Consider the following 22478-nt stretch of genomic DNA (forward strand, 5'->3'; position numbering starts at 1 on the left):
CTTTCATGAGACAGGAAAAAGAGTGAAGTGTTAGACAGAGGAGGAGAAGGAGGAGGAGGAGGGGGGGGAGATGGGGAGGAGAGGGAGATGGGGAGGAGGGGGGGTACTGTGTGTTTATGGAGAGAGTAGCCAGCAGCACAGATTGACAGGAAATGGTGTCTTTTTTGCCTGCTGGGCTGTACCACTTGGACTGGTTTGACAGGGGGGGAGATGAATGTGCAGAGCTCACAGACTAAAGCCATTCTATTATCATATATCTCCCATTGTATCAGGCTGTTTGCTTTAGCCCTGCCAGAGTCTATCTGTCTGCTGAGCAACAGTTAGGTCCACAGACCACCTATTGATTTCCTTTGATTTTCTGTCACTGTGAGGGCTCTGCTATTTTTTTTTAAATTGAATTGTATTTTTTTATCAATACACAGACCAGCCAGTGTTAAAGAAGGCTAAATGCAAAAGGTGAAATTTTATGGTGTGACTCCCAATAAAACAATCAACCAAACATGCAGGTGGCAAGAGGCTTTTTTAATCCTTCTTTGTACTGCCGCACTGCATCTGCATCTGCATCCTTGTGTCGCCGTCTGTATCCCTTTGCTAAAGTTTGTCAGATATAAATCCAAAACAAGGTCAAGTGAACCTGTGAGAAGTGTGTCCAGCACATGGTGAGTTTGTATATTGGGGGTATTTGTCTGTGTAAATGCGCTGCGGGGATTGAGTGAGGCAGCCCTCATTCATCACTGTTAAAGCACTTCCAGAGGGAGAGACAGAGAGAACTGCCCATCCTCTGTTCCCTCAAACAGCCTGAGAGGGAGGAGGGATTTACCCTGGCATCTGGTTTCTGGGTTCAACCACAGCACAATGTTCTTTCTCTCTCTGTCTCTGGCTCTCTCTCTCTCTGACACACACATACACACCCGGGCCAGTGGCTGGACTTTAATATGGTTATGATTAGAGACGGGGGCTCAGAGGAGGGAGGGGAAGGGGGCTCATATTTACTGCAGGGAACTGGGGGAGGTGCAGTGTAAAGACAGGCAGAGACAGGGACCAGATCTGAATGGGAGACCATTGGGAGGAAAGGGGTGGGGGTGATGTTTGTTTGTATTCGAGGCTGAAATATGAAACCCAAAACAGCACACACAAGAAAACATGAGAAGAATGGGAAGAAAGTTTTGTCCTCTAACCAGATCGGCTCTTCCTCCAGTGCAGGCTCTGCTGGACGGCCCTCCCTCCTCCTCCTGGGTCCCTCCCTCTCTGGCATTCTCTCCACCCCCCTCTCAGAGCGTCATGCCGAGGCAGTTGGTTCGCTCCACCGTGTCTGGGGCTCAGCGAGAGCTGTGAGAGGCTGTTATTTAGGTCTGTTACAGCAGACAGGGAGCAGCTCACCCAAGGGCAGGGGGAGAGTAGAGAGTCCCACTCAGCTCAGCTTAGCCAGGCAGGATCCAGATCTGCATTCCAGCTGAGAGGGAAAGAGGGAAACTCCAGCGTCGGCAGGAAAGGACAGCAGAGAGAGGCACAGCGAGAGATAAGTGAAGGGAGGGAAGGGAAGGTTGCAAATCCACATAGCTGTTGCTGCTGTGTACTGTTGTCACCGCTTCAGCGAGTGACGTGAGCAGTGGAAGCAGGGCAGGACGCAGACAGGACTGAGGGCTTGTAGAGATTTCTGCTGAGGGTGGGGGGGGGTACCATGTTCGACTGTATGGAGGCTCTGGGAATGGGCCCCCGTCAGCTCTATGATGTCACCAGTCGCGGTGCATGCATGCTTCGGAAGGCGAGCCCCTTCTTTACCGGGTTGGACCCCTTTGCTTGGACGGGCAGTGCAAGTGTTCAGTGTAAGTGGCATCCTGTTTGGATTTCTTGTATGACACAATCATGACTGTTTCTCTCTCTCTCTCTCTCTCTCTCTCTCTCTCTCTCTCTCTCTCTCTCTCTCTCTCTCTCACTCACTCTCTCTCCCTTACACACACACACACACACACACACACACACACACACTCACTCCCTCTCTGTCTTGTTGCTGGCTTGTTTACCCCTCAGGGTTTGGCCAAGGGGGCTGCTGTCAGGGGCTACAGAGCAGCACAGGAAAAGACTGGGACAGACAGTCTCCGCTCACTCCTCACAGCCAGTCTGAGCTGCTCAGCTATCTGAGAGAAACCCTCTGCTATGATATTATATGCACTGTGTCCCTGTGCTTTATTGTACTTGTGTGTGCCTTGTCTGTGTGACCATGTTTGACTCCTGAGTTTGAGCTCATGGAGTCAAGTTTCAATGACAATGTGAGCCACCTGAGGTTTGACCTTGCCAGGTGCTGCATGTTAGAAAGAGGAAAAGGTTTGGTGAGTGACAGGAAGAGAAAACAGTAACATGTTGGATGCACTCTGTTTAGTTTATCTTCCATTTGCAGTGTGGGGTTGATACTTGTCTGCTCACTATAGTTTAATGATGGATGTGGCCCGTTTAAATTATTACACACGTTAAACGTTTTGTGTAGCCTGCTGCGGTCTTCACTGGGCAGAGGTTTGTTTATGCTTCTGGATACTCGATTGATAATGATATTCTTCTTGAGCCGCACAGCCATGAATTAATAAGTAGATGAATTATTTAGTGAATAAATGGATGAATAAATAAGAATGAATTCAAAGTCGTAAGAAAGCCGAGGGATATTCTGGCCTAGCTTTCTCTTCTCTCTTCTTCTGCTTCTGACTTCAGACAAGGCTCTGACTCTAACAACAACAACTGGGGTCCATTTCCATACACTTCCAGGGGGCTGCTGCTGCTGTGAGCCAGTGTGTGTGAGAGTTGAAAAGGAGTGGGGGGTGTGCGAGCATGGTATGGTGGGAGAAGTGTTGAGAGAGCCAAGCCAGATACAACAGTAGAAAAACAATCAGGAATATCAGAGGAGCTGGAGCGATCAGAGAAAGAGCTGAACCCTGTTCTTGTTTTTTGAGAGCTGTTTGTGACATTTTTTCTGTGTTTTTCTGTTTGTTCATCCTCCTGCTCTTTTATTCATTTTTACTGCCTCTTGGGGGGGGGGGGGGGGGGGGGGGTCATCTGTCTTCATTAATCGTGAAGACACCAGCATTTCAGTGGACGTCATGCACACTGGCTGAGGTTTAATGAAGACAGATGCCCTGTCAGTGGAGGCTGAGGCCAGAGGGGACTCCAGCCAGCCCAGCCTGCTCTGCTTAGCTAGGGGAGCCCTGATGATAACAAGATGAGATTTGTTTATTTAATCAATCAGGCTTCTATGGCCTCTGCTTTTAACCCATTCACACACATGCACACGTTTAAAAATTAGACCTCCAGATTCCTGAAGTACGTTTTCTTTGGGATCTTTGTTACCTAAACCAAAGATAAAAAAAAAAAAAGTCCAGAAAAGCTGCCCTGAGGGTACAAGAGCTGAGTCTAACAGAGCAGAGCAAAGTGGAGGCTGGTGTGGTGTACTGTTTCAAGCCCTGTGTGCCCAATAACCTTTGTAAACAAGGCCGCCCTATCCCCGCAGAAGGAGCCATAATGCCTCTCTTTACTGAAGCAGTTGCCCCTCATTGTCCTCATCAATGAAGCTGATGAATTGATGTTTGGGTCTGATATCTCATTAAGTCAGCCCAGCTGCACAACAGAGAGACCTGTCTGACTCCTAATGCCACACTGACACAAGCACACCACTCTGCACACCAAAATAGCCACTGTGTTTGTAAAGAGAGTCACCTAGCCCTGGATTAACACTCAACAATGAGTTACCGTGGGCCCTTTTGTAAAAAGAAGTCAACTGTTTGGCAAATGCTCACTTTGAGTTGCACTTCAGACAACATGGATGTTTATTATAAATCGTGAATTCCTTGGTATTTCTTCAGTAACCTGTAGAATATGCAATAAAACATTTTTGTTCCCCTAAATCTCCCACCAAATGAGTATATTCCATTGTGTTGGCAGTAAATCTCCTGCGGTGATAAGTGTCACTGTTGCTGGCCGTTAGCCAGGGACAATCGGAGGACTTAAAAGTGTGTGGTCAGTTTTCCTGTTTTTTTGTTCACTAGTGGGAGACCTCAACGTCAGAGGTTAGTCAGAGGCTACGGCCTGGCCAATGTCAGATCTCCTGCATGTGTGGCGGCCTTGTCAGCTTGCTGAAAAGGAGACCCTTTCAACCAGCTTGACTTGTGTAATGCTCTTAAGTGCCTTATGCCACAGAGCTGGTACTACATCTGAGCTGCCCTACACATAAGGATAATGGACACTGATTTAGTCATACGTCAATGAGAACTGAATTAGTCAACTGCCTAGGAAGCCATTTGAGAGAGCCTATGCAGACCGATCCCTTCTCCGTCAATGTTCATTTGCTTAGAAGAATGAGTCAATTACGTTTAGCAACTCTCCGGGGTCAGACGAAGGGAAAATGTGTTTTTCTCACCAAAACACACTCGTGGCTCCATCTTTCCAAGCACATTTTGGATATTAATTGTGATGCTCGCAACCGATACATACAAGGGCCGGACGTGGCGGGTAACAGATTGCTGGAGTAATTTGTCACTGTGCGTGCAGTCACGCACACACACACACACATGCATTGGCACACAAGCCTCTTTGTTTTCCCTTAATGTGCTGTTCAAAAGTGAATTGAGGAGCTAATTGAAATGGGGGTATAGATCTCAGCAGCAGTGGCAAAGAAATAAGAGCTTCCTATGACCGCTGGCACATTCTGGCCTGATCATTTTCTCCCTGATAGAAGTCCGCAGTTATTTCATTATAATTACAAAAGATTCAATTAAAAGATTAGAATGCCTGAGGGGGCAGGACTGGGAATAGATAGTGGTATCTTGGTTGGGGGGTGGTGTGCGTGTGCATGTGTGCATGTGTGTGCGAGTGTATGAGAGCGAGAGAGGTAGAGAGGGAGAATGAAGGAGACTTGGAGTTCTAATGAGGAATTGTCACTGCTGTCATACACACATAAATCTCGTTGATTCCTCCAAGATAATGTCAAAACAATGTGCTGAAGCCAGTCCAAGGTCACTGAGTTGTAATTGATACAGCTGAGGGGAAAAAAAACTTCACTTTTCTCAGAAAATGATTATACCACTGCAACTCAATGAGGTGTTTGAAGTAGGGAATCCATAAAAAGTGAAATGTACAAAACACTGAAGCAAAGAGTCTGAACTGTTCATTGTGCTCACAAACACTTCGAAATGTCATTTAAGCTACGACTACATTATAGCGTGTTAGAAGCCATTCATTAAATGTTTTAGAAGTGCTTTTAGATAATGAATAGAAAGGATTAAAGTGCTCCTAATTGATATAATTCTTTATTCGGCTCAGGCTGCTTTGTGTTTTTTTCATGCATGCATTATGCAATGACAATAAAATCAATATTAAGCATACTTAATACATATATATTAGTATAAGTTAATTCTAACCATAAAATAGTTATATCATATTTGCTGTCTGATATTACATCGCAACATGGAAAACATTTTTATAGCATGAAGCCATTTTCAGTATAAGAACTACTTGTGTTTCAGTGTCACACCACCTTGTTCACAGATCTGTCTGCACTAATAGCTGAGCCCATTAATAGGCAGGGCCACCTATAAATAAACAGATTCAGTCCCAGCAGTTGCTTCAAGTTTTTTTCCAGAAGCCCCCTTTCATGTGTGGTTTTGCTTTTGCATAAATAGGAGAGAGTCACCTTGTGCTTGTGTGTGTGCAGTCTGTGTGTGAACTCCTATATGTCAGTGTATGTAGTCTTTGCGTGCCTGTTTGGCTGGCTTTGGGCACCCAGACTGCTGTGTCAAATCCAGAGACAGACAATGTGCCAGGCTGGATTCCTCAGGCCTGTGTTGGAATCCAGCTCCGCTCCAACAGCAGTTTATAGCCCCCTCAGCAGCGTCAGTCACACCACTGTAAATAAAACTCATCAACCACCATGTGGAGGCTGAATCTGGCACCTCGGACTGGCTGTTTGTGTCTTCCTGTCCATCTTCTTTGTTTTTAGCAGTACTTCACAAAACTGCTTACTCTGAAACTTTGCGAGGAGTCAGCCGACAATTTTTGGAGCACAACATGATAGCTCTGGCTGCTATGAGGCAACTGGGCCAACAGTTTGCCTCTGTGTATGAGCTCTATAACAGAAATGTGGAGTTTTGTAAGTTGTTTCACAATAGTTTGCTGGCCACTGAGGAATTGTGGCTGCCCACCCTAACACCCATGTCTGGCTGCTGCTATTGTAGCTGTTTACTGAGAACAGCTCTTTGCCTGCCAGGCACATTTTCCCTTGTACAAAGGCGTGGGCAGTTGGCAGACTACGTGCAAATGTGTGTGTATGTGTCCAGTACTAATGCGTGCACCTGAGAGGGGTTTATTTCACTGGTGAGGATGTGATGTACCCTTGCACATGTGTGTTTGTTTATAGCATACAGGAGCATGCGTGTGTCAGCTCGGAGCCGTGTGTGAGCTTAATGGGAAGAGAGCAGTTCTGGTACCTCCGTGTTATTGACTGACAGCCTGGCTCGAGTGTTGCTAGGGGCTTCAGTGTTATGGGAAGCGAAGGCCTCGGTCTCGGCCGGGACTAGAAACCCAGACGAGCCTGACTGTCCTCCCTCTGTGCATGTGTGAATGGGCTGTGTTTACGCAGCCGACAGTGTTTGGCAGGCAGCGGTGAGCGGCCCGTGTAGTACAGCCATTATCTGGGCTCAGGGCTGAGAGAAGGAGGAAGGAGGCCCGTTGGCGATGTTCTGCCTTGGACATTAGTCAAATTCTGCCCATGTGCAACTACCGTGACCATCTTTCTGAAAATGAGGCACGAGTTCATTTGTATATACTCGCATCCGTTCATTTGTTTGCGTGTTTACATACCCACTGCAGTGTGTGCGTCTGTCTGTTTGTGTATATTTTGCCTGTGTAATCTCTGAGGAGGAACAGGTGTGTGTAAACTGACATGCCTGTAATTGTGCGCCGAGCTGATAGTTTGGGACTTTTTTACAGGGAGAAGATGAGTGTCAGTTTATGTTTACGTGTGCACATGAAAGCAGGTCATTGGGAGAAATCAGGTTAAGGCAGGAAACAGAAGAATGTGTTCCCATTTTGAGAACTCAACATACAGCTGGTCAGTTTTCAGACTTTTCTCCAGCTTGCGGTCATATTTTGTAACCAAGGCCACAATTTATTTCCTTTTACTGTGTGCGTATGTCTAAAATTTGACAAATAGTCTACAGTACAGCTGTGGAAAAGAACTTATTTATTTAACTTTCTGTTTCTGCTTCAGCCAGACTTCAGATTTATTTATTTTGGATAAAAGGATACGATAAGTAACGATCTTATCTTTCATCTCACTTCATTGCCTTCACAGTCATCCATTCCCTGTGTTGGCACTTAGACACACACATGTGTACAATTCCTGTTATAAACTCTATTACATGTAAATTTGATTTTGAAATGAGGTCTCTTCTGCATAAATGTTGCTATCTAAATATATTTTTGTCACCTTTGTAACATAGGAATCAGGTTACTGCTGAAAAACAACAATTAGCAGGTTACTAAAGTAATGTTAACACACTCACTGTTTCTGTGGGCTCCTGCAGTAGATATTTTTCTCTGAATCTGACACAAGAAGTGCATTCTCACTTACACACATGACATATACTCATGAGCAGGCATGCAGGAGGGAAAAAAAGCACATGCTTTTCAGTGGCTACAAACTGCCAGATAATACGTCCATGTCTCCACTGGAGCGTGACCTGTGACTGAATGAGAGCTGGCTGTAACCCCTCGGTCATTAAGCCTGGATTTATCAGCTTCTGCTCCACTGTATGAACACCTCACATTTGCCAGAAAACACAAGAGAGAAGACCAACGAGACAGACGGATGGCCAGTTAGACAGGAAACAATCCAGCAAATGAGTTAGGGGCTGCTCTGGATGATTTATGCCTTGTTCAGGAATGCTGAGGGGTACAATGCTGTTAAGGGAACTGACTGAATGGGCATTGCATACTTTCTGTGACGTATTTGTGATCCCTGAATGGTAATAGTCTAAATGTCAAACTGTGACATTATTGCCCCATATTTTAATGCTACATGGAACTTCCCTCTGCGACACCTTTAGAGACAGTCACAGAAGGAAATGAATCACTGTGTGGCTCTAATTTGAGTATCTCGTCAGTGTTTCGACAGCCTCCACCTAGATGCAGAGTTGGGCAACCTGTTGGCAGATGATTGACAAGCAAAAGTGAAAAACTGATTTGCATAATTTCTTCACTGTATCACTCAAAGCAGAAGTTTCTCAGAATGGCTGCTTCATGTGATATGACTCTGGCTGTTCGTGCCAGTTTAAGGGGACTGCCAGTGGTTTAGAAATCACAACGTACATATGGATTGCAAATCACTCAGACAACAGGAAGCCACAGTCATTTTCTTGCTGCTCTGCCAGTGTTGATATGTCTGTCTTATTCCCATTCTCTGTCTTTGCTTTTTCAATCTCTCTCAGGGCTGCCTTTAAAGCCCTTCCAAGTGACTGGATGGATGAAAACATAGCTGTAAATGCTTTTCTGGACTCAGTAAAATCATAAAAGATGTTAAATAGATAGCTATGAGTGCATGATTTAATCATCTACTAAGCTCACATGCAAGGCCCAGGAAAACGGCAAAAGGAAACTGCGTAGAGTGTGCAAACCTTTTACGTGTTGAGTGGGATTGAGATATGTGCTACTACTTTTGGGTAGGATTGTTCCTTCCAATAAGTGGTTTGCGTTTGCACGCTTCGGTCTGTGGTGCTTCCCCAATGTGCTGGAGTTAATACTACTGTTGTTGTTTACGTTATCCTCCTTTCCCCTCACTTCCTCTGACAGAGCGAGGCTGCAGCCAAGGCTGGGCTACTTCTACTTTTGTAGGTTTCTATTGTTGTGGGGAGGAAGCAATAGCAATTGAACGAGCGCTAGTGGCCTTGCCAGAGACAGACAGGTGAGAGCCAGGGCTACAGATGGTGAGAGGAAGTCTGGGAGGACGAGAAACAACCCGAGGATCAAAGACTCAGGGTTTCCCTCGATGACTGTTCTCTCCTCTATTCTCTCCTCACCTCGCCTGCCTGCCTGCCTCCGCTCTCTGTCTGCTTCCTCGCCTGCCCGTGAGTTGTCCTGTCTTCTTGACATGATCAATGGCCCAGGCCTTGGCCGCATTGCCAGGTTTAGGTTCACTCTCCAGTCACTGGAGGTGAGCTGTGTTCCTCTCTGTCTTCTGGTGGGCAGATGAAGAGTCAGCTGGTGCTCACCGCGGGGATGAGGGGGCACATTTTTTCCACAGATCTGCACTTGACTGTCTGGTTTTTTTTTCCTGTCACGAAAGGCCACTGAGTGAAATCCTTTTATTGAAACTATATTTCCTTGAATTTCCCCCCTCTTTTTAATACCTCTTTCCTCAAGTGCTGTACAAGGACATTTGAAGGAAACTTTATTTGCCGGGTTCACAGGGGACAGGCAGCATGTCTGTTTGAAGCCAACTTGTGTGTTTCTTGACAGGGTTGTGTGGTGCAGGAAAAGGGGGGTGCCTGCTGCCAAATGTTGGCTCGGCCGACTACATCAAGAAAATATCAAAAGGCCCTTTATGAGGTGCTGTAAAGAAGAAAGGGTGTTTTCAGAGCACCACCAGACTGCAAGGGTAATTCCACTTTTTAAAATGTGCCCCGAGGATACATGCTTATCCCACCTGCTGCCTTTCCTGCTCTGCTCTGCTTATGGGGGGGGGGTGTTAGATAAAGAGGGTTAAGTGTGTGTGTGTGTGTGTGTGTGATGTGTGTGTGTGTGTGTGTGTGTGTGTGTGTGTGTGTGTGTGTGTGATGTGTGTGTGTGTTGGTAGCAGTTTGTGTGCCATGTCACATTTTGTCATTATCCAAAAGTCAAAAGTTTTGTCATTAGCACTCAAAGCAGCTATGAGCACATGCCAAAATGTTTTTACACGACATACAGTGTGTGTCTGCTGTCGGATCATGTGCCTACGTCATGAATCTTCACTTATGTGTTCGTCTCTTTCGGTGTGTTTCAAGACTTTCTGCTGGTTCTGACAGAAGGGTGTAAATTCCTGTGTGTGTGCGCGCGCGTGTGTGGGTGTGGGTGTGGGTGTGTGTGAGTCTGTGTGTATTAATGTCTGGTGTGTTTTCACTGCTCAAACCTGAGCCATCTTGTGGTCGGCAACCCTGTTTTTTCATAGACCCTATTTCAAAAGACAGCTTAGTGGGGCCTCTTTACAGGCGTGTGTGTGTGTGTGTGTGTGTGTGTGTGTGTGTGTGTGTGCGTGTGTGCGTGTGTGCGTGCGTGCGTGTCTGTGGGAGCCCAGGTAATGATCTTTCTGACAGCTGTTGAAAGGCGTTGCTACTGCTCAACACCTTTAATAAAGCATCCCCCCCTCCTTGTCAACACGCTCAGGAATTCGTCCCAGTTTTTTTTACTTCTCTATTTCTTTCTTTGTCTCTTTGGTTGTAGGCAGGTACCATTGTGAGTGCTTGTGTAACTCACACAATAGAGACTTGATAGACCTCCCACTGGAACGCTTGCAGGTGACTCAACAGTGTGCAACAAGGCTTGAACAGAGCAGCAGTATTACAGTATTTGACCTGTGGGATTCGCATGTAAGAAGGTGTAGTAGCGACGTACTCAAAAAGTGGTTAGAAAAGCAATGACGGAGATCCTCCGGAAAGACTGGTACTGAAAAGAGGAAGGAAGCAAGTCTGTTGTATGGGAACTTGCAGCAGAAGCCTCTGAAAGATGGCAGGAAGACGTGGGCAGAGAAACACAGTGAAGAAAAGTGAAACGTGCTGACACCACTGACAAGGGTGTGGTACTTTCTTTTCCTCTTTCATGAAGCCCAGTTCTTGGAAACCGTGCTGATGGTCACTCAGTCAGTACCCTGCTGTGCTGTAGCCTCTGCGTTGGCGGAGAGGGCCAAGGGCACCCTCAAAGGCCCCACCTAGTGTGCCAGCAATTCTCCCAGCCCACTGTTCACCATCCTCTCTCAATCTGCTGTCCTTCTGCCACGACTGTCTGCCCAGTGCCCACCCCTCTTTTCACAGTGAGCCCTACTGTGTGCCCCTCTCACCCACGCCGCCTCAAAGCCTCACACTCTCTTTTGCTGCTCAGTGTATTCGACATGAACACGCAAGCTTCTGCAGGCTGCTTAATGAAAGTGGAGATTGAGACAAAAGGCCACACATGCCCATGCTTGCAGTTTAAAGCAAACACAAAAAACATGGGCCGCACGCACGCACGCACGCACGCACACACACACACACACACACACACACACACACACAGGAGGATTATTTTAATGAATACTGGAGCTTACTGGTGTACTGTTACCAACAGTCCTGAATTTACAAGTGAAATACGGGCTGCAAAGAGAGCGCAGCACATGACAAAAACACAAAGATGAACACCTACAAATATCTCTCCACCACTTTCTCATTTACTGTACTGGACGTACGCTGGCATTAGACACAAACAGCCCATGCATTCGCTCTCACATGCCAAGACTAGACTTCTGGAACAGTGTTACGCTGAAGATTCAATCACACCAACAAGTCACGTAGACAAAATCTCCAGGCCTATTGTGAAAGAATACTTGTTGTGCTGCCAGAATGTCATATGCTGTTCAGTTAAAAGGAGTGTGTTGCAACACAAAACAGGAGCCGCATAGTCATGCCTTTGCTCACATACATTAGGAACACTCCCCTTTCCAGTTGAGTGAACAGCAGGCAGCTTCAGTGTTACCAGAATGTCCCTTGTTTTTCTACACTATCTCCTCCTCTTCTCTCTTTTCCCCTTCTATTGTATCTGTTGATCCTAAAGGGATGTCAATTGGCCTGGTTGACTTGACCTAGAATTTGATTTAATTGACCCAGTTGAAGTCACCTTCAGCGAAGCAGCTATTTCTGTCGTGTGCAGTTGCATTTCACATGTAATGAGGTTGTGGAGAATGATGTACTGCGCATCCCACTCAGGCTGAAGCATTGAAGTGTAATGTTGGTGGAGCAGATTGTGTGTGTGTGTGTGTGTGTGTGTGGGGGGGGGGGGGGGGGGGGGGGGGGTTGTAGCCACTGAATAGTATCTGTGTGTATGTGATCAGAGGATTAGGTCTGGTCAGTGCAGCTGGGCCGCTTGTGCACAGAGAGCGCTGCATCAAGGGATTAGGGAGTAAACTGATACTTAGCAGGAAACGAACAGTGGCTACTGATAACTTAGCTATCCTCTCTTCTTGCCTCTCTTCTCCACTTCTCCTCCCCCAACAACAGCAGCCACCCACCTATCCCGCTCTTCATCTCATCTGTCCGTCATCAGCTCACAGGCCTTGGCCAGCGGATTGTCATGCAAATGGTGCCCCGGGCCTCGAAGCGCTGATAAGGAGGGCCTCTCATTTCACAGGGCTTTGTTTTCTAAACAGTGATGAGCTGAGTTGGAGAGACTGGGAAAAAGGGGGCTCAGGATGGCTGCCTGAATGGGCCCTCTCACTGTGGCGCCCTGGGGTAAGTGGTGCAGGGGATTTGGATGGAGCAGGCTGAATGAGGCGAAGTCTGGGAGGTGGGTTCAGGAGTCATGTTCTCTGGCAGGAACCAGGTTCAATGTGTTGACAGAGCCTGATGTATTCTCTCTCTATCGCTGCTGTCAGAGTTCCCTCCAGGATGGACTTTCTCCCTTTGGCTCGCTTTCTTTATCCATTGAGACGGTGTCAGTCAGTGTTCGTTACTTGACGCCACATATGGTTTGTCCTTTTCTCAGGGGTTGTCAGCGCTCGGTCTGGAGTCTCATTTGCTGCTGTTATTGTTGCATAAACACAGTGGTTCATGGCACGTTCAGAGGGTTTCTGCTCTCGCACTGACCCTGCCGCTTTGTTACATTCTGGCCAAAGAGATATGAGAACTGCTGCAGAAACATTCAGCGGGCCGAAACTTCAGGTTTTAGATTGATTTGCACATTTGGCTTTGGGGTTGCTCTATAAACTAATGGAAAACATATTTGCCTCCAGCAAAGTGAGGCTTTCAAAGGAGGAATTTGAATGCGGATTCTGAAAAGTCAAATATAAAAATACATATGAAAAACAGATGTTTAAGCAGCAGGCAACAAATGAAAAATGTCAGACATATTTCTGTTACTATCATTAATGAGGTAGCAGCAGGCCAGTCACAGCAGCTGTAGCAGCAGTGGTCAACTTGGTCTTGAACAAGACTTGCCCTCAGGAGCAACTGTGTCCTCCCCCCCCCACCCCCCCCAACCCTTGCCTCTTTCTCTGTTTTTTATCAAATTCCTCTTTTTACGCCCCCTTTTTCTTCTTTTTGAAGTCTCCCCTCTAGTAAAAAGCCAAGCTGGTGGGTTTTCGCCTCAGCCTTGGATGTGAGAAGGGGGGGGGGGGGGTTTGTAGGTTAAGTTTAGGCAAGCCCTCTGTGCTTTCCATTGAAGGTGCTGGGGGGAGGTGGGGGCAGTAAAAGTTAGAATTTTAGAGCCTCCCTGTTTTTTATTTTATGATTGGCTTTTTTTTACGGGCTGGGAGCTACAGCTGGTGGTGTGAATAGCTGCCCAAGGTGACTGAGTCCCAATAAAGTGCAGGCCAGCCGGGCTGGGGCCTCCAGTCCGGCCATGGGACCGCCTTTATAGGCCGCCTTACGAGCCGAGGCCTCTGTTAAAACCTGGCAGGGCTGCACTGAGGAATTTAGGGCCAGGAAACAAGAGAAAAAAAGGGTTTGTGTGTCAGGGGGTGGTGGGATGCAGAGTTGGGGGTTGCATTTAGAGGGTGACCAAGGGTGAAAGTGTTTGCGCGAGTGTGGGTGAGGGGGGCACATGTGTGTCCGTGAGTTTGCGCAGGCTAGCATGTGCGATGAGGGTCTGGTCCTATATGTGTGCAGCAGCTTATGTTTCTCGGGGGGAAGTATGGAACCTATACACCGCACACTTGAACATCCAAAGGAGCCCATATGGGGTCCACTCTGGAATATAATGAAGTGTAATGTACCGTAGCAAATATGTGACTCGAGGAAGCGCTGACGTCACAGCCGTGTCCAAGTTTGAGAGGTAGAAGTAGGGCCTTACACCGGCTTCGCATGCCTGTGTGTTTGTCACGAGCCTACCCTGTGCGTGCAAGATGTCCACGTGAGGTGACATCAGTCTGTGGAATGAGGAAGGGCCTGCTTTGTCTCCCTCTGTTACCTGTCCTTATCAGACTACCTGTCAGTCAGTAGCCCTCTTGCTTACTGCTATAAAACACAGTTTTGTCTCTGCTGTCAAGACTCATTCTTCCCTTTCACAAGAACCGGTAATATGGCCATATGAAATCCTGAGTCCTGCCCATTAAAGTGGTCATCGGTATCAGGACGTAGAAGCGTTTGTCTTTAGCTCACTCTCTTTCTTTTTCTAGATCTTATTAAATAGAGACAATTTAAACAGTGTGATAATGTATAATGGCTGGGAAATATATCAATATCAGCTTATTTCAATATTGTAACATGAGACTAGATGTTGCCGGATTGTGATATCGTAAGTGTAGAAAATATTTATAAAAAAAATAATATATTTGATTTTGGCCCTTCAGTGTATCTCAATCTACATGCAGGCAACATGTTAATCAACTGAACACACTCCCCAGTGTCTCCCGCTGTCTTCACAAGGCAAACGAAGAAGGAAAAGGAGCCGCTGTCAGCTGTCACATCATGTCTGAACGCAGTTAAACACGCTCAACTGTCCACTTGTTGGACGAGTGCACATGTGGCATTTGTAGACTGAAACAGTAGCTGTAGGACAATGATTAGTGGCAAGTTGTGCTGATGCGCTCTGCTGTCCTTTTTTTTTTTTTTCTTTACTCACAGCGGTGGAGACCCAGAGCACCAGCTCAGAGGAGATGGTACCCAGTTCTCCGTCTCCACCTCCCCCACCTCGTGTCTACAAGCCCTGCTTTGTGTGCCAGGACAAGTCCTCGGGGGTACCACTACGGGGTCAGCTCCTGTGAGGGCTGCAAGGTGAGAAGAACCTGCCGCAGCCGTCTTGAGCTCCGCTTTTCCTGGATTTCTTACACACATCCATAAAAACGCTGCGCTGCAAGAATTATTAGTGAGCGTTCAAGTTCGACCGATAAGAACTGTGCAAGCGACCTGTAGCCAGGAAAAGTAAGATGACTTACTGTGAAAAAAAATCATTCATTAAGAAGGCCCCAGTGGAAAGTGAAAAGTAGATTTTCTATTTTGGTTTCAACTGAGAGGAAAGGGGTGAACAAAAGGGGAGTATGAAAGACAAACAGTTAAATGTCACATCCTTTATTTGCTAACTATCTCTCTCTCTCTCTCTCTCCTACCCTCTCCCCTTTTGTCTCTTATTTCCTGATGCTTCAGGGTTTCTTCCGTCGCAGTATCCAGAAGAACATGGTGTACACCTGCCACCGAGACAAGAACTGTCAGATAAACAAGGTCACACGCAACCGCTGCCAGTACTGCAGGCTGCAGAAGTGCTTTGAGGTCGGCATGTCCAAGGAAGGTGAGCCCTCCAAGACTGAGGAACCCACTTCTAAACCGGGGTTATTCATTCACTTCAGCAGCCAAGAGCTCAAGCACACACACACGCACACGCACACGCACACACGCACACACGCACACACACACACACACACACACACACACAGGCACACACAGGCACACACACACACACACACACACACACACACACACACACACACACACACACACACACACACACAGGGCTGCAGATTCTAGGTTCTCTTATTGATCTATTAATGCTCAGTCAGAGACTCTGGGAAACTATGCAGCAGAGAGACATGAGCAGATGATGAGCGTACCAGGGGTGGTGATCAGGGCGAGGCTGGGCACTGTACCAATCATATGACTAATCGTTTTGCAAAATGAATCTGACTTCCTCTTTCACCACAAAACCTCGCCCCTCTAGCTAGCACAGACTCTGCTTTCATTCAGAAAGACATTAGAAAAAAAACAACCACATTTTCAGCTTCGACAAAGATATCGCTGGCATAATTCTCGCTGTTTGCACAATCAAAGACCCCCAGTTTTGAGCCGACATAAAGGTCTTTATGTCGACCTTGTGTGCGGTAAAACTGCGTGTAAGTGGCAGTTTCTTGCCCTTCACAGAGCCCGCAGGACATGTATGTGGGTGTAATGTTTGTGTGGGATGTGTGTTAAGACCGGGATCACATTGTGCCTCTGCTATTACTGGATATCCTGAGAGGAAGGAAAGTATGGGAGGAGGAGGGAGAGGAGGCAGAGAGGGAGAGAGTGGACTGGCTCATGTGCACCGGTCAAGTGGATAGAGGGATCGACAAGGAAGCGAGCGGGGTGATAAGAAGGAGATAGCCCAGTGTCCGTGCCGCGCTGAAGGAAATATGTTAATGCTGTTAAGAGCAACCTGTGTTGCTGCTTAGTTCTGGTTTCCCCTCGCATGCAACATGTCCTTGGCAGTGGTGAACGACTCTAAACATGAGTGTTGCGCATGTTTTCAAAAGTCATCACAGATAGAGGAAATGAGCTTTCTGTAAGGGAACTCTGAAACGGCAGGAATAAAGGACTTTGTACAAAGTAATGGTCTCTTCTAACTGCTGTTTTTTGGGTTTTGTTTTCTTGATGTAGCGGTGCGTAATGACAGAAACAAGAAGAAGAAGGACGTGAAGGAGGAGGTGGTGCTTCCCGAGAGCTACGAGCTGAGTGGAGAGCTCGAGGAGTTGGTCAATAAAGTCAGCAAAGCTCACCAAGAAACCTTCCCGTCACTCTGCCAATTGGGCAAATACACCACCGTAAGTTACACTGATAGACTTGAACCTACACTGCTGGTCACTCGTGCTGTGTGTGGCAACATTCTCCGAGCTATGCCGTCACTCAGTGTTCCACAACAGCGTGCAAAGACGTAAATTCACCGTAGCTTTCCCAACATAGTGGTGGCTTAACTAATTCAGTTCCCCATTAAGCCATCTGTGTGGCCTCTGAATGATTGATGCAACATGTAAATGGATTTTCTTTGCCTTGATTGATGTAAAATGTAAATGTGTTGTGAGGCTCAGACACTCTTCATGCAAACAGGGTTGCACACCTCCTCTGATACGACATGCTGATCTGTGTGTGTACTGTTGTGTTTCAGAACTCCAGCTCAGACCACCGTGTCCAACTGGATCTCGGGCTGTGGGACAAGTTCAGCGAGCTCTCCACCAAATGTATCATCAAGATTGTGGAATTTGCCAAACGGCTGCCGGGTTTCACCACCCTCACCATCGCTGACCAAATCACTCTGCTTAAGTCAGCTTGCCTGGACATACTGGTGAGGAGCCATTGTTTTCTTATTTTACCCTTCTTTCCTCCTCACTCACTTTTGTAAATACAGGAACAGACCCTCACGCTGAGGTGAGGGTATACTGGCATCTGGTGGTCATAAGGGTGCAGGACAGTTTGCCCAGATAATGCCGAGTCCACTGTGCGAGAATAGTTATAGAAATAGAATAACGCCGCCACGTATGTTGGTGCTGTAAAACCTCTCTGTCACTTTTACATCATGTTTAGCTCCATGTTTTTATGTTTTTCCACCTTCTTTTACTTGTAGATGCTGAGAATCTGCACACGCTACACCCCAGAACAGGACACCATGACCTTTTCAGATGGCCTGACTCTGAACCGGACCCAGATGCACAATGCTGGTTTTGGACCGCTTACAGACTTGGTGTTTGCCTTCGCTGGCCAACTTCTGCCCCTGGAGATGGATGACACAGAAACCGGTCTCCTCAGTGCCATCTGCCTCATCTGTGGAGGTACTGCAGTGTACACACACACACACACACACACTGACTCAAACACTTGTAAGGAAGAAGCGGCTTCAGTAAATCTGTTCTTTTAGCAATGTCACTGCTTTGACAGGATGTAATGTGAAGTCCAAATATTTCTGGTTTAAAAAATAAAATAAAATAAAAAAATAAAAAAATAGAAGGAGATTATAATGTGTTCTCTGTGTTCCTCGTCAGACCGCATGGATCTAGAAGAGCCCCAGAAAGTGGACAAACTGCAAGAGCCTCTTCTTGAGGCTTTGAAGATCTACGCTCGTCGCCGCCGCCCCAACAAACCTCACATGTTCCCACGTATGCTGATGAAGATCACCGACCTCAGGGGCATCAGTACGAAGGGTCAGTATGGAGGGAGAAATTTGTGTGACGAACTCAGAATCCTAAGTAATTTGTAATTACGTTAAGAGACATCTCTTACAAGAACCTCTGCAAGCTTCAGCCCTTCGGTGTGCCATTTGTATTGAAGCAGTGTCTTTGAGACGTGACTGCTGATTATCTGCGTTCCGTTTCCAGGCGCAGAGAGAGCGATCACTCTGAAGATGGAGATCCCAGGGCCGATGCCTCCTTTGATCAGGGAGATGCTTGAGAACCCGGAGGCCTTCGAGGATCAAACAGAGAGCAACGAAAGCCCGCCGCCTCCGCCGCCGCCGCCGCCGCCCCCGCCGCCGCCGCCGGCCCTGGTCCTGAAGCAGGAGGCTGAGGATGAGGACGACAGCTGGGCCACAGAGAACGGCAGCGAGCCGTCGCCAGAAGAGGAGGATGAAGACGACGATGACGATGCGGGAGATGAAGAGCGAGACAGGGTCTCGGACAGTGACGGGGAGCCCTGGGGGGTTTTGGATAACATAGATGGGTCGAGGAAAGGCCTTGTAGGGAGGGCGCAGTAAACGGAGCATTTCATATATACACACTCATGACGCATACAGGTTCTTCATACACACGCACGCACGCACGCGCACACGCACACACGCACACACACACACGTACAGACAAACAGCACAACCTAACTCTCTCTCCCACCTCAAGAAAATGCTGGCCTTCCCTCGCCTCCCCTCCCTCCCTCCCTCCCTCCCCTTACTGCACATCATTGCGTCCTCCTCAGTGGAGCACAGCAGAGCCTTAAGTGTACAGACACTTCTAACTCAGGCCTCATGGTCCATGACAAGTGAACTGCAGAGAAATAAAGTCAAGGAGAGATGACAGTAAACCGTATGAACTCCTGGCTTAGCCATGAGGGAAGTAAACGTGACAAAAAGAACATAACCTCTTTGAGAAAGTCAAAATGTTTCTTTTGTTTCCCCACTATTGTTGTTTATATCTAAATAGGGGAACGGCCAAAACCAGACACCAGAACTGAGCAGTTGATTCCGTTGGATTACAACGACCACATTTCTTACAAAAAAAAAAAAAAAAAAAAAAAAAAAAACAAGAGTACAGGGCAAAACCAAATTGAGTATGCTAAATTTTTTTTTTTTTTTTTTTTTTTTTTTTTTTTTTTGTGGTTATTACTTTTGAATATTGTTTTCAGTTTCTTCCTTTTTTTCTGTTTATGAATAAGTCCATACATATCTATATACCATTATATTTGGTCTTTTATTTGTTATTCTGGTTTTATATATGAATCCTTTAGACAAGTTTTTTTCTTTGAAGAGCTTTCCTGAGAAGATATTCAGAGGGAAAGAAGGGTAATCAGAACTGGCTGGGTCTTCCTTATCAGCTACATATGCTTAGCTCGGGCTTCTTGGAGCACTTTGGCTCACTGTGGATGTCAATGATAATCAACCCGGAGGACTATTGTTATGTTGCAGTGACTTAATCAGTTTCTTTTATCAGGGAATTGGCATTATTCTATTTTGCTGTTGTTGCAGCCAACATTTGCTGTCAATGCAGGAAGTAAGTATCTTTGTGCCAAAGTTAGGAAAAGTCATCTTCGGAGTTTGACTACTGGCAGGGACTCCAGCTACAATCCAGCGATCCTCACAGCAGAGTGCTCACTCACACATGCACTAAAGATCACACCCTCAGTCTCACGCACAGTCTACACACACATATACCAAGCGCGCACGCACACGCACACGCACACACACACACACACACACACACACACACTCCTTTCCCTCTACGCTCAGCGGTAGCAGATGTGCTGACCTGGCACCGAGTGCCGGGACCGAGATTTAGACTTGACCGTAAATGTAGCACTTTCGTGATCCCCCCCCCTATCAAGTAAGGCACATCACATCCGTTAAGAGTGGAGCTCCCGTCTGTGAGCGCAGATCTCCGTTAGCATGTCGAAACGTCAACACATTGAATACAATCAACCTTAGAGCGCTCCCTGGTGATGTCGGTAGATAAATACAGACATTCAACGCAGAAAATTCAGCAAAAACATCCACACATAGTAGCATCATATGCATCGACACAATGATTAAAGGCATATGCAAGCCGAAAGCAGGAATTCTCATGGAAGACATTTTGGAATCAGACTCAGGGCTTTTCAGTAAGGACCAAACCCTAGCTGCTTTCAGGCACGCTAGAAACAGGCAATATTTATGTGTGTATTCTTAACTATGTGTGGATTCTCAACCCCTCTGTGTGTACATAGAAGGTTACAAGTCTGAAAAACAGTATGGATGCCAGTCTGACTCTCTTTAAAAAGGGGGGGGAGGGGGGGGGGGGACTATCATCATCGTCGTCGTCATCGTCTTCATCATCATCACCGGCCCACCCTGTGTTCACACTGGCATCCATGCAGCCAACTGCCTTCTCATCCCAAAAGCCATTCTATCAATTTGTCTTCTTGTGTGTACCTTCACTTCTTTTTGAAGAAGAGCGGAGGATTTATGTGTTTTCATGTATTATTTTTTTTATTGCCAAAACGTCACAGCGGGCGATCAGCTGGGAAAGAACAGCTGACAAACAGTACAGAGGTTTCTTCTGTTACTCTCTGAAGCAATATGAACACTCTTTCTGTAGCAGTGAGAGGTCCCATCTTCTGAAATATGGGCAGGTCTCCTCATTTTTTGATGTGCGTGCGTGCGTGTGTGTGTGTGTGTGTGTGTGTGTGCGCGTGTGTGTGTGTGTGTGTGTGCGTGTGTGTGTGTGTGTGTGTGTGTGTGTGTGCGTGTGTGTGTGTGTGGGCGTGCGTGCGTGCGTGTGTGAGTGCTTTAACATGTTTTCAGTCATTGGGTGGATGTTGTCGGCATGGTGCTGTCACACAAAAACGTCTGTGTGATGACCTCATCCTTTCTGTCTCTCCGCTGAGCTGTCATAACTTCAGTGACGGTAACGCAGGCAGAACATTGAGATTATGTTGTTCTTATATATATATATTTTTTTTTTTTCCAACATGGCCAAGGTGTTGTCTACCCTCTGTTTATGTCAACTCTTGTCATACAAAGAAAAGCCATATAAACAGTAAGAGGCACAATAAACTACTTTTGTGAGATCGTTGAACGTTTTATTATATTGTCTCGTCAACAATGAATACATTTTACGGAAATTTCACTCTTGTGCTGAGCACACACGATTTAGGAAACACTGCAAATGAGTACTTTGTTGAAATCCGACCCTTCATTACCAGGAAGCAGCAGTGGAGGGAGCTCTTGCACCATGACTGCAGGGTGTGCTGCATGCAGCAGTGTTCAGCAGAGTGCAGGATGAGAACAGGGTCTGTTGGGTCATGGAGAGCTGTGGGTGCAGAGGCTAATAAATCACAGCCTCCTGCTGAACAAGGACATCAGATAAAGGTCTGTTCCAAAGATTTGTTCACCCTGCAGTTAGAGTGCAGGTGGTGGTGTAAAAAAAAAAAAAAAAGAAGAAAAAAAAAAAATCACAGAATTACTCTTTCCAGTAGTTTTGTGTCAGTGGTCTAAAAGTTGCGCAAGGAAATCGATCTTTTATGATTTATTTGGTGAATTTTAGAAAGATGTAATAGAGAACATCTGAGAAGTATACTATAACATCACAACATGACAAATCAAAAAGAGATAGAAAATACGTTGTACAAGTCATACATAAATCATATATCTCAATTGTTAGATGCATTACAGGGAACATTATACTGAAAAATGTAATACTGTTGGGTTTTGGGTCGAGCAAAACGAGGCATTTTAAGACATCACCTTCAGTTTGGGAAAGTTGTGATGAGCCTTTTCATTTATTTTTATGTTTCATAGATTTAAAGATCAATGAGAAAAAAATGCAGATTAACTGATGATAAAAGTAATTGTAGATGCAGTTCCAGATATTAGTTATGTTTATATTCGAGGTCTTGCAGGGAAAGTGAAAGTGACGCTTTCATTCAGTAAGTGGCCCGACGCGGTCTCAGATTATGTTTGCCTTCTGTGATCTTTGAGCTTGTACACGAGTCTCTTGGATCCAGAACTTGCTAACGACCTCTGAAATATGAGAAGATGTTGGAGCTTTAACTCAAAGTCAGCACATTTGTCAGAATATGTCAAAAACCTGGACATACAGTAGTTGTGAAAACTTCCTTTGAAACAAGTAACTGAATGAAACAAGGAAAGGCTGTAATGTGCTCAAACATTTTTCAGGTTACCCTGTAAACATAAAAAAATCAGGAGTTATGTATTCGTCACGGGTTATAATGTTTATCTGGACTATATCACTGTCACTGACATTATCCCTTTCTCTTGATTGAACAGGAATCCTCTTAATA

At 46.2% G+C, this 22478-nt stretch overlaps 1 protein-coding gene across 1 annotated transcript in view; it reads left to right on the forward strand.

Annotated features, from left to right (window-relative positions):
- rarga (retinoic acid receptor gamma a) overlaps nucleotides 1–21253 on the forward strand; it is a 38649-nt gene extending 17396 nt beyond the window's left edge. The window contains 8 exon segments of the mRNA XM_069141695.1: nucleotides 14823–14932; nucleotides 14934–14972; nucleotides 15342–15483; nucleotides 16605–16768; nucleotides 17110–17286; nucleotides 17566–17770; nucleotides 17981–18139; nucleotides 18314–21253. Coding sequence (XP_068997796.1) covers nucleotides 14823–14932; nucleotides 14934–14972; nucleotides 15342–15483; nucleotides 16605–16768; nucleotides 17110–17286; nucleotides 17566–17770; nucleotides 17981–18139; nucleotides 18314–18687 — 1370 coding nt within the window. The 3' untranslated portion in view covers nucleotides 18688–21253.
- Nucleotides 21254–22478: the final 1225 nt, after the last annotated feature.

This window comes from Embiotoca jacksoni, unplaced genomic scaffold, assembly GCF_022577435.1.
Source record: "Embiotoca jacksoni isolate LCO1_2020_lvr unplaced genomic scaffold, fEmbJac1.0.p SCAF_9, whole genome shotgun sequence".
NCBI classification, from domain to species: domain Eukaryota; kingdom Metazoa; phylum Chordata; class Actinopteri; family Embiotocidae; genus Embiotoca; species Embiotoca jacksoni.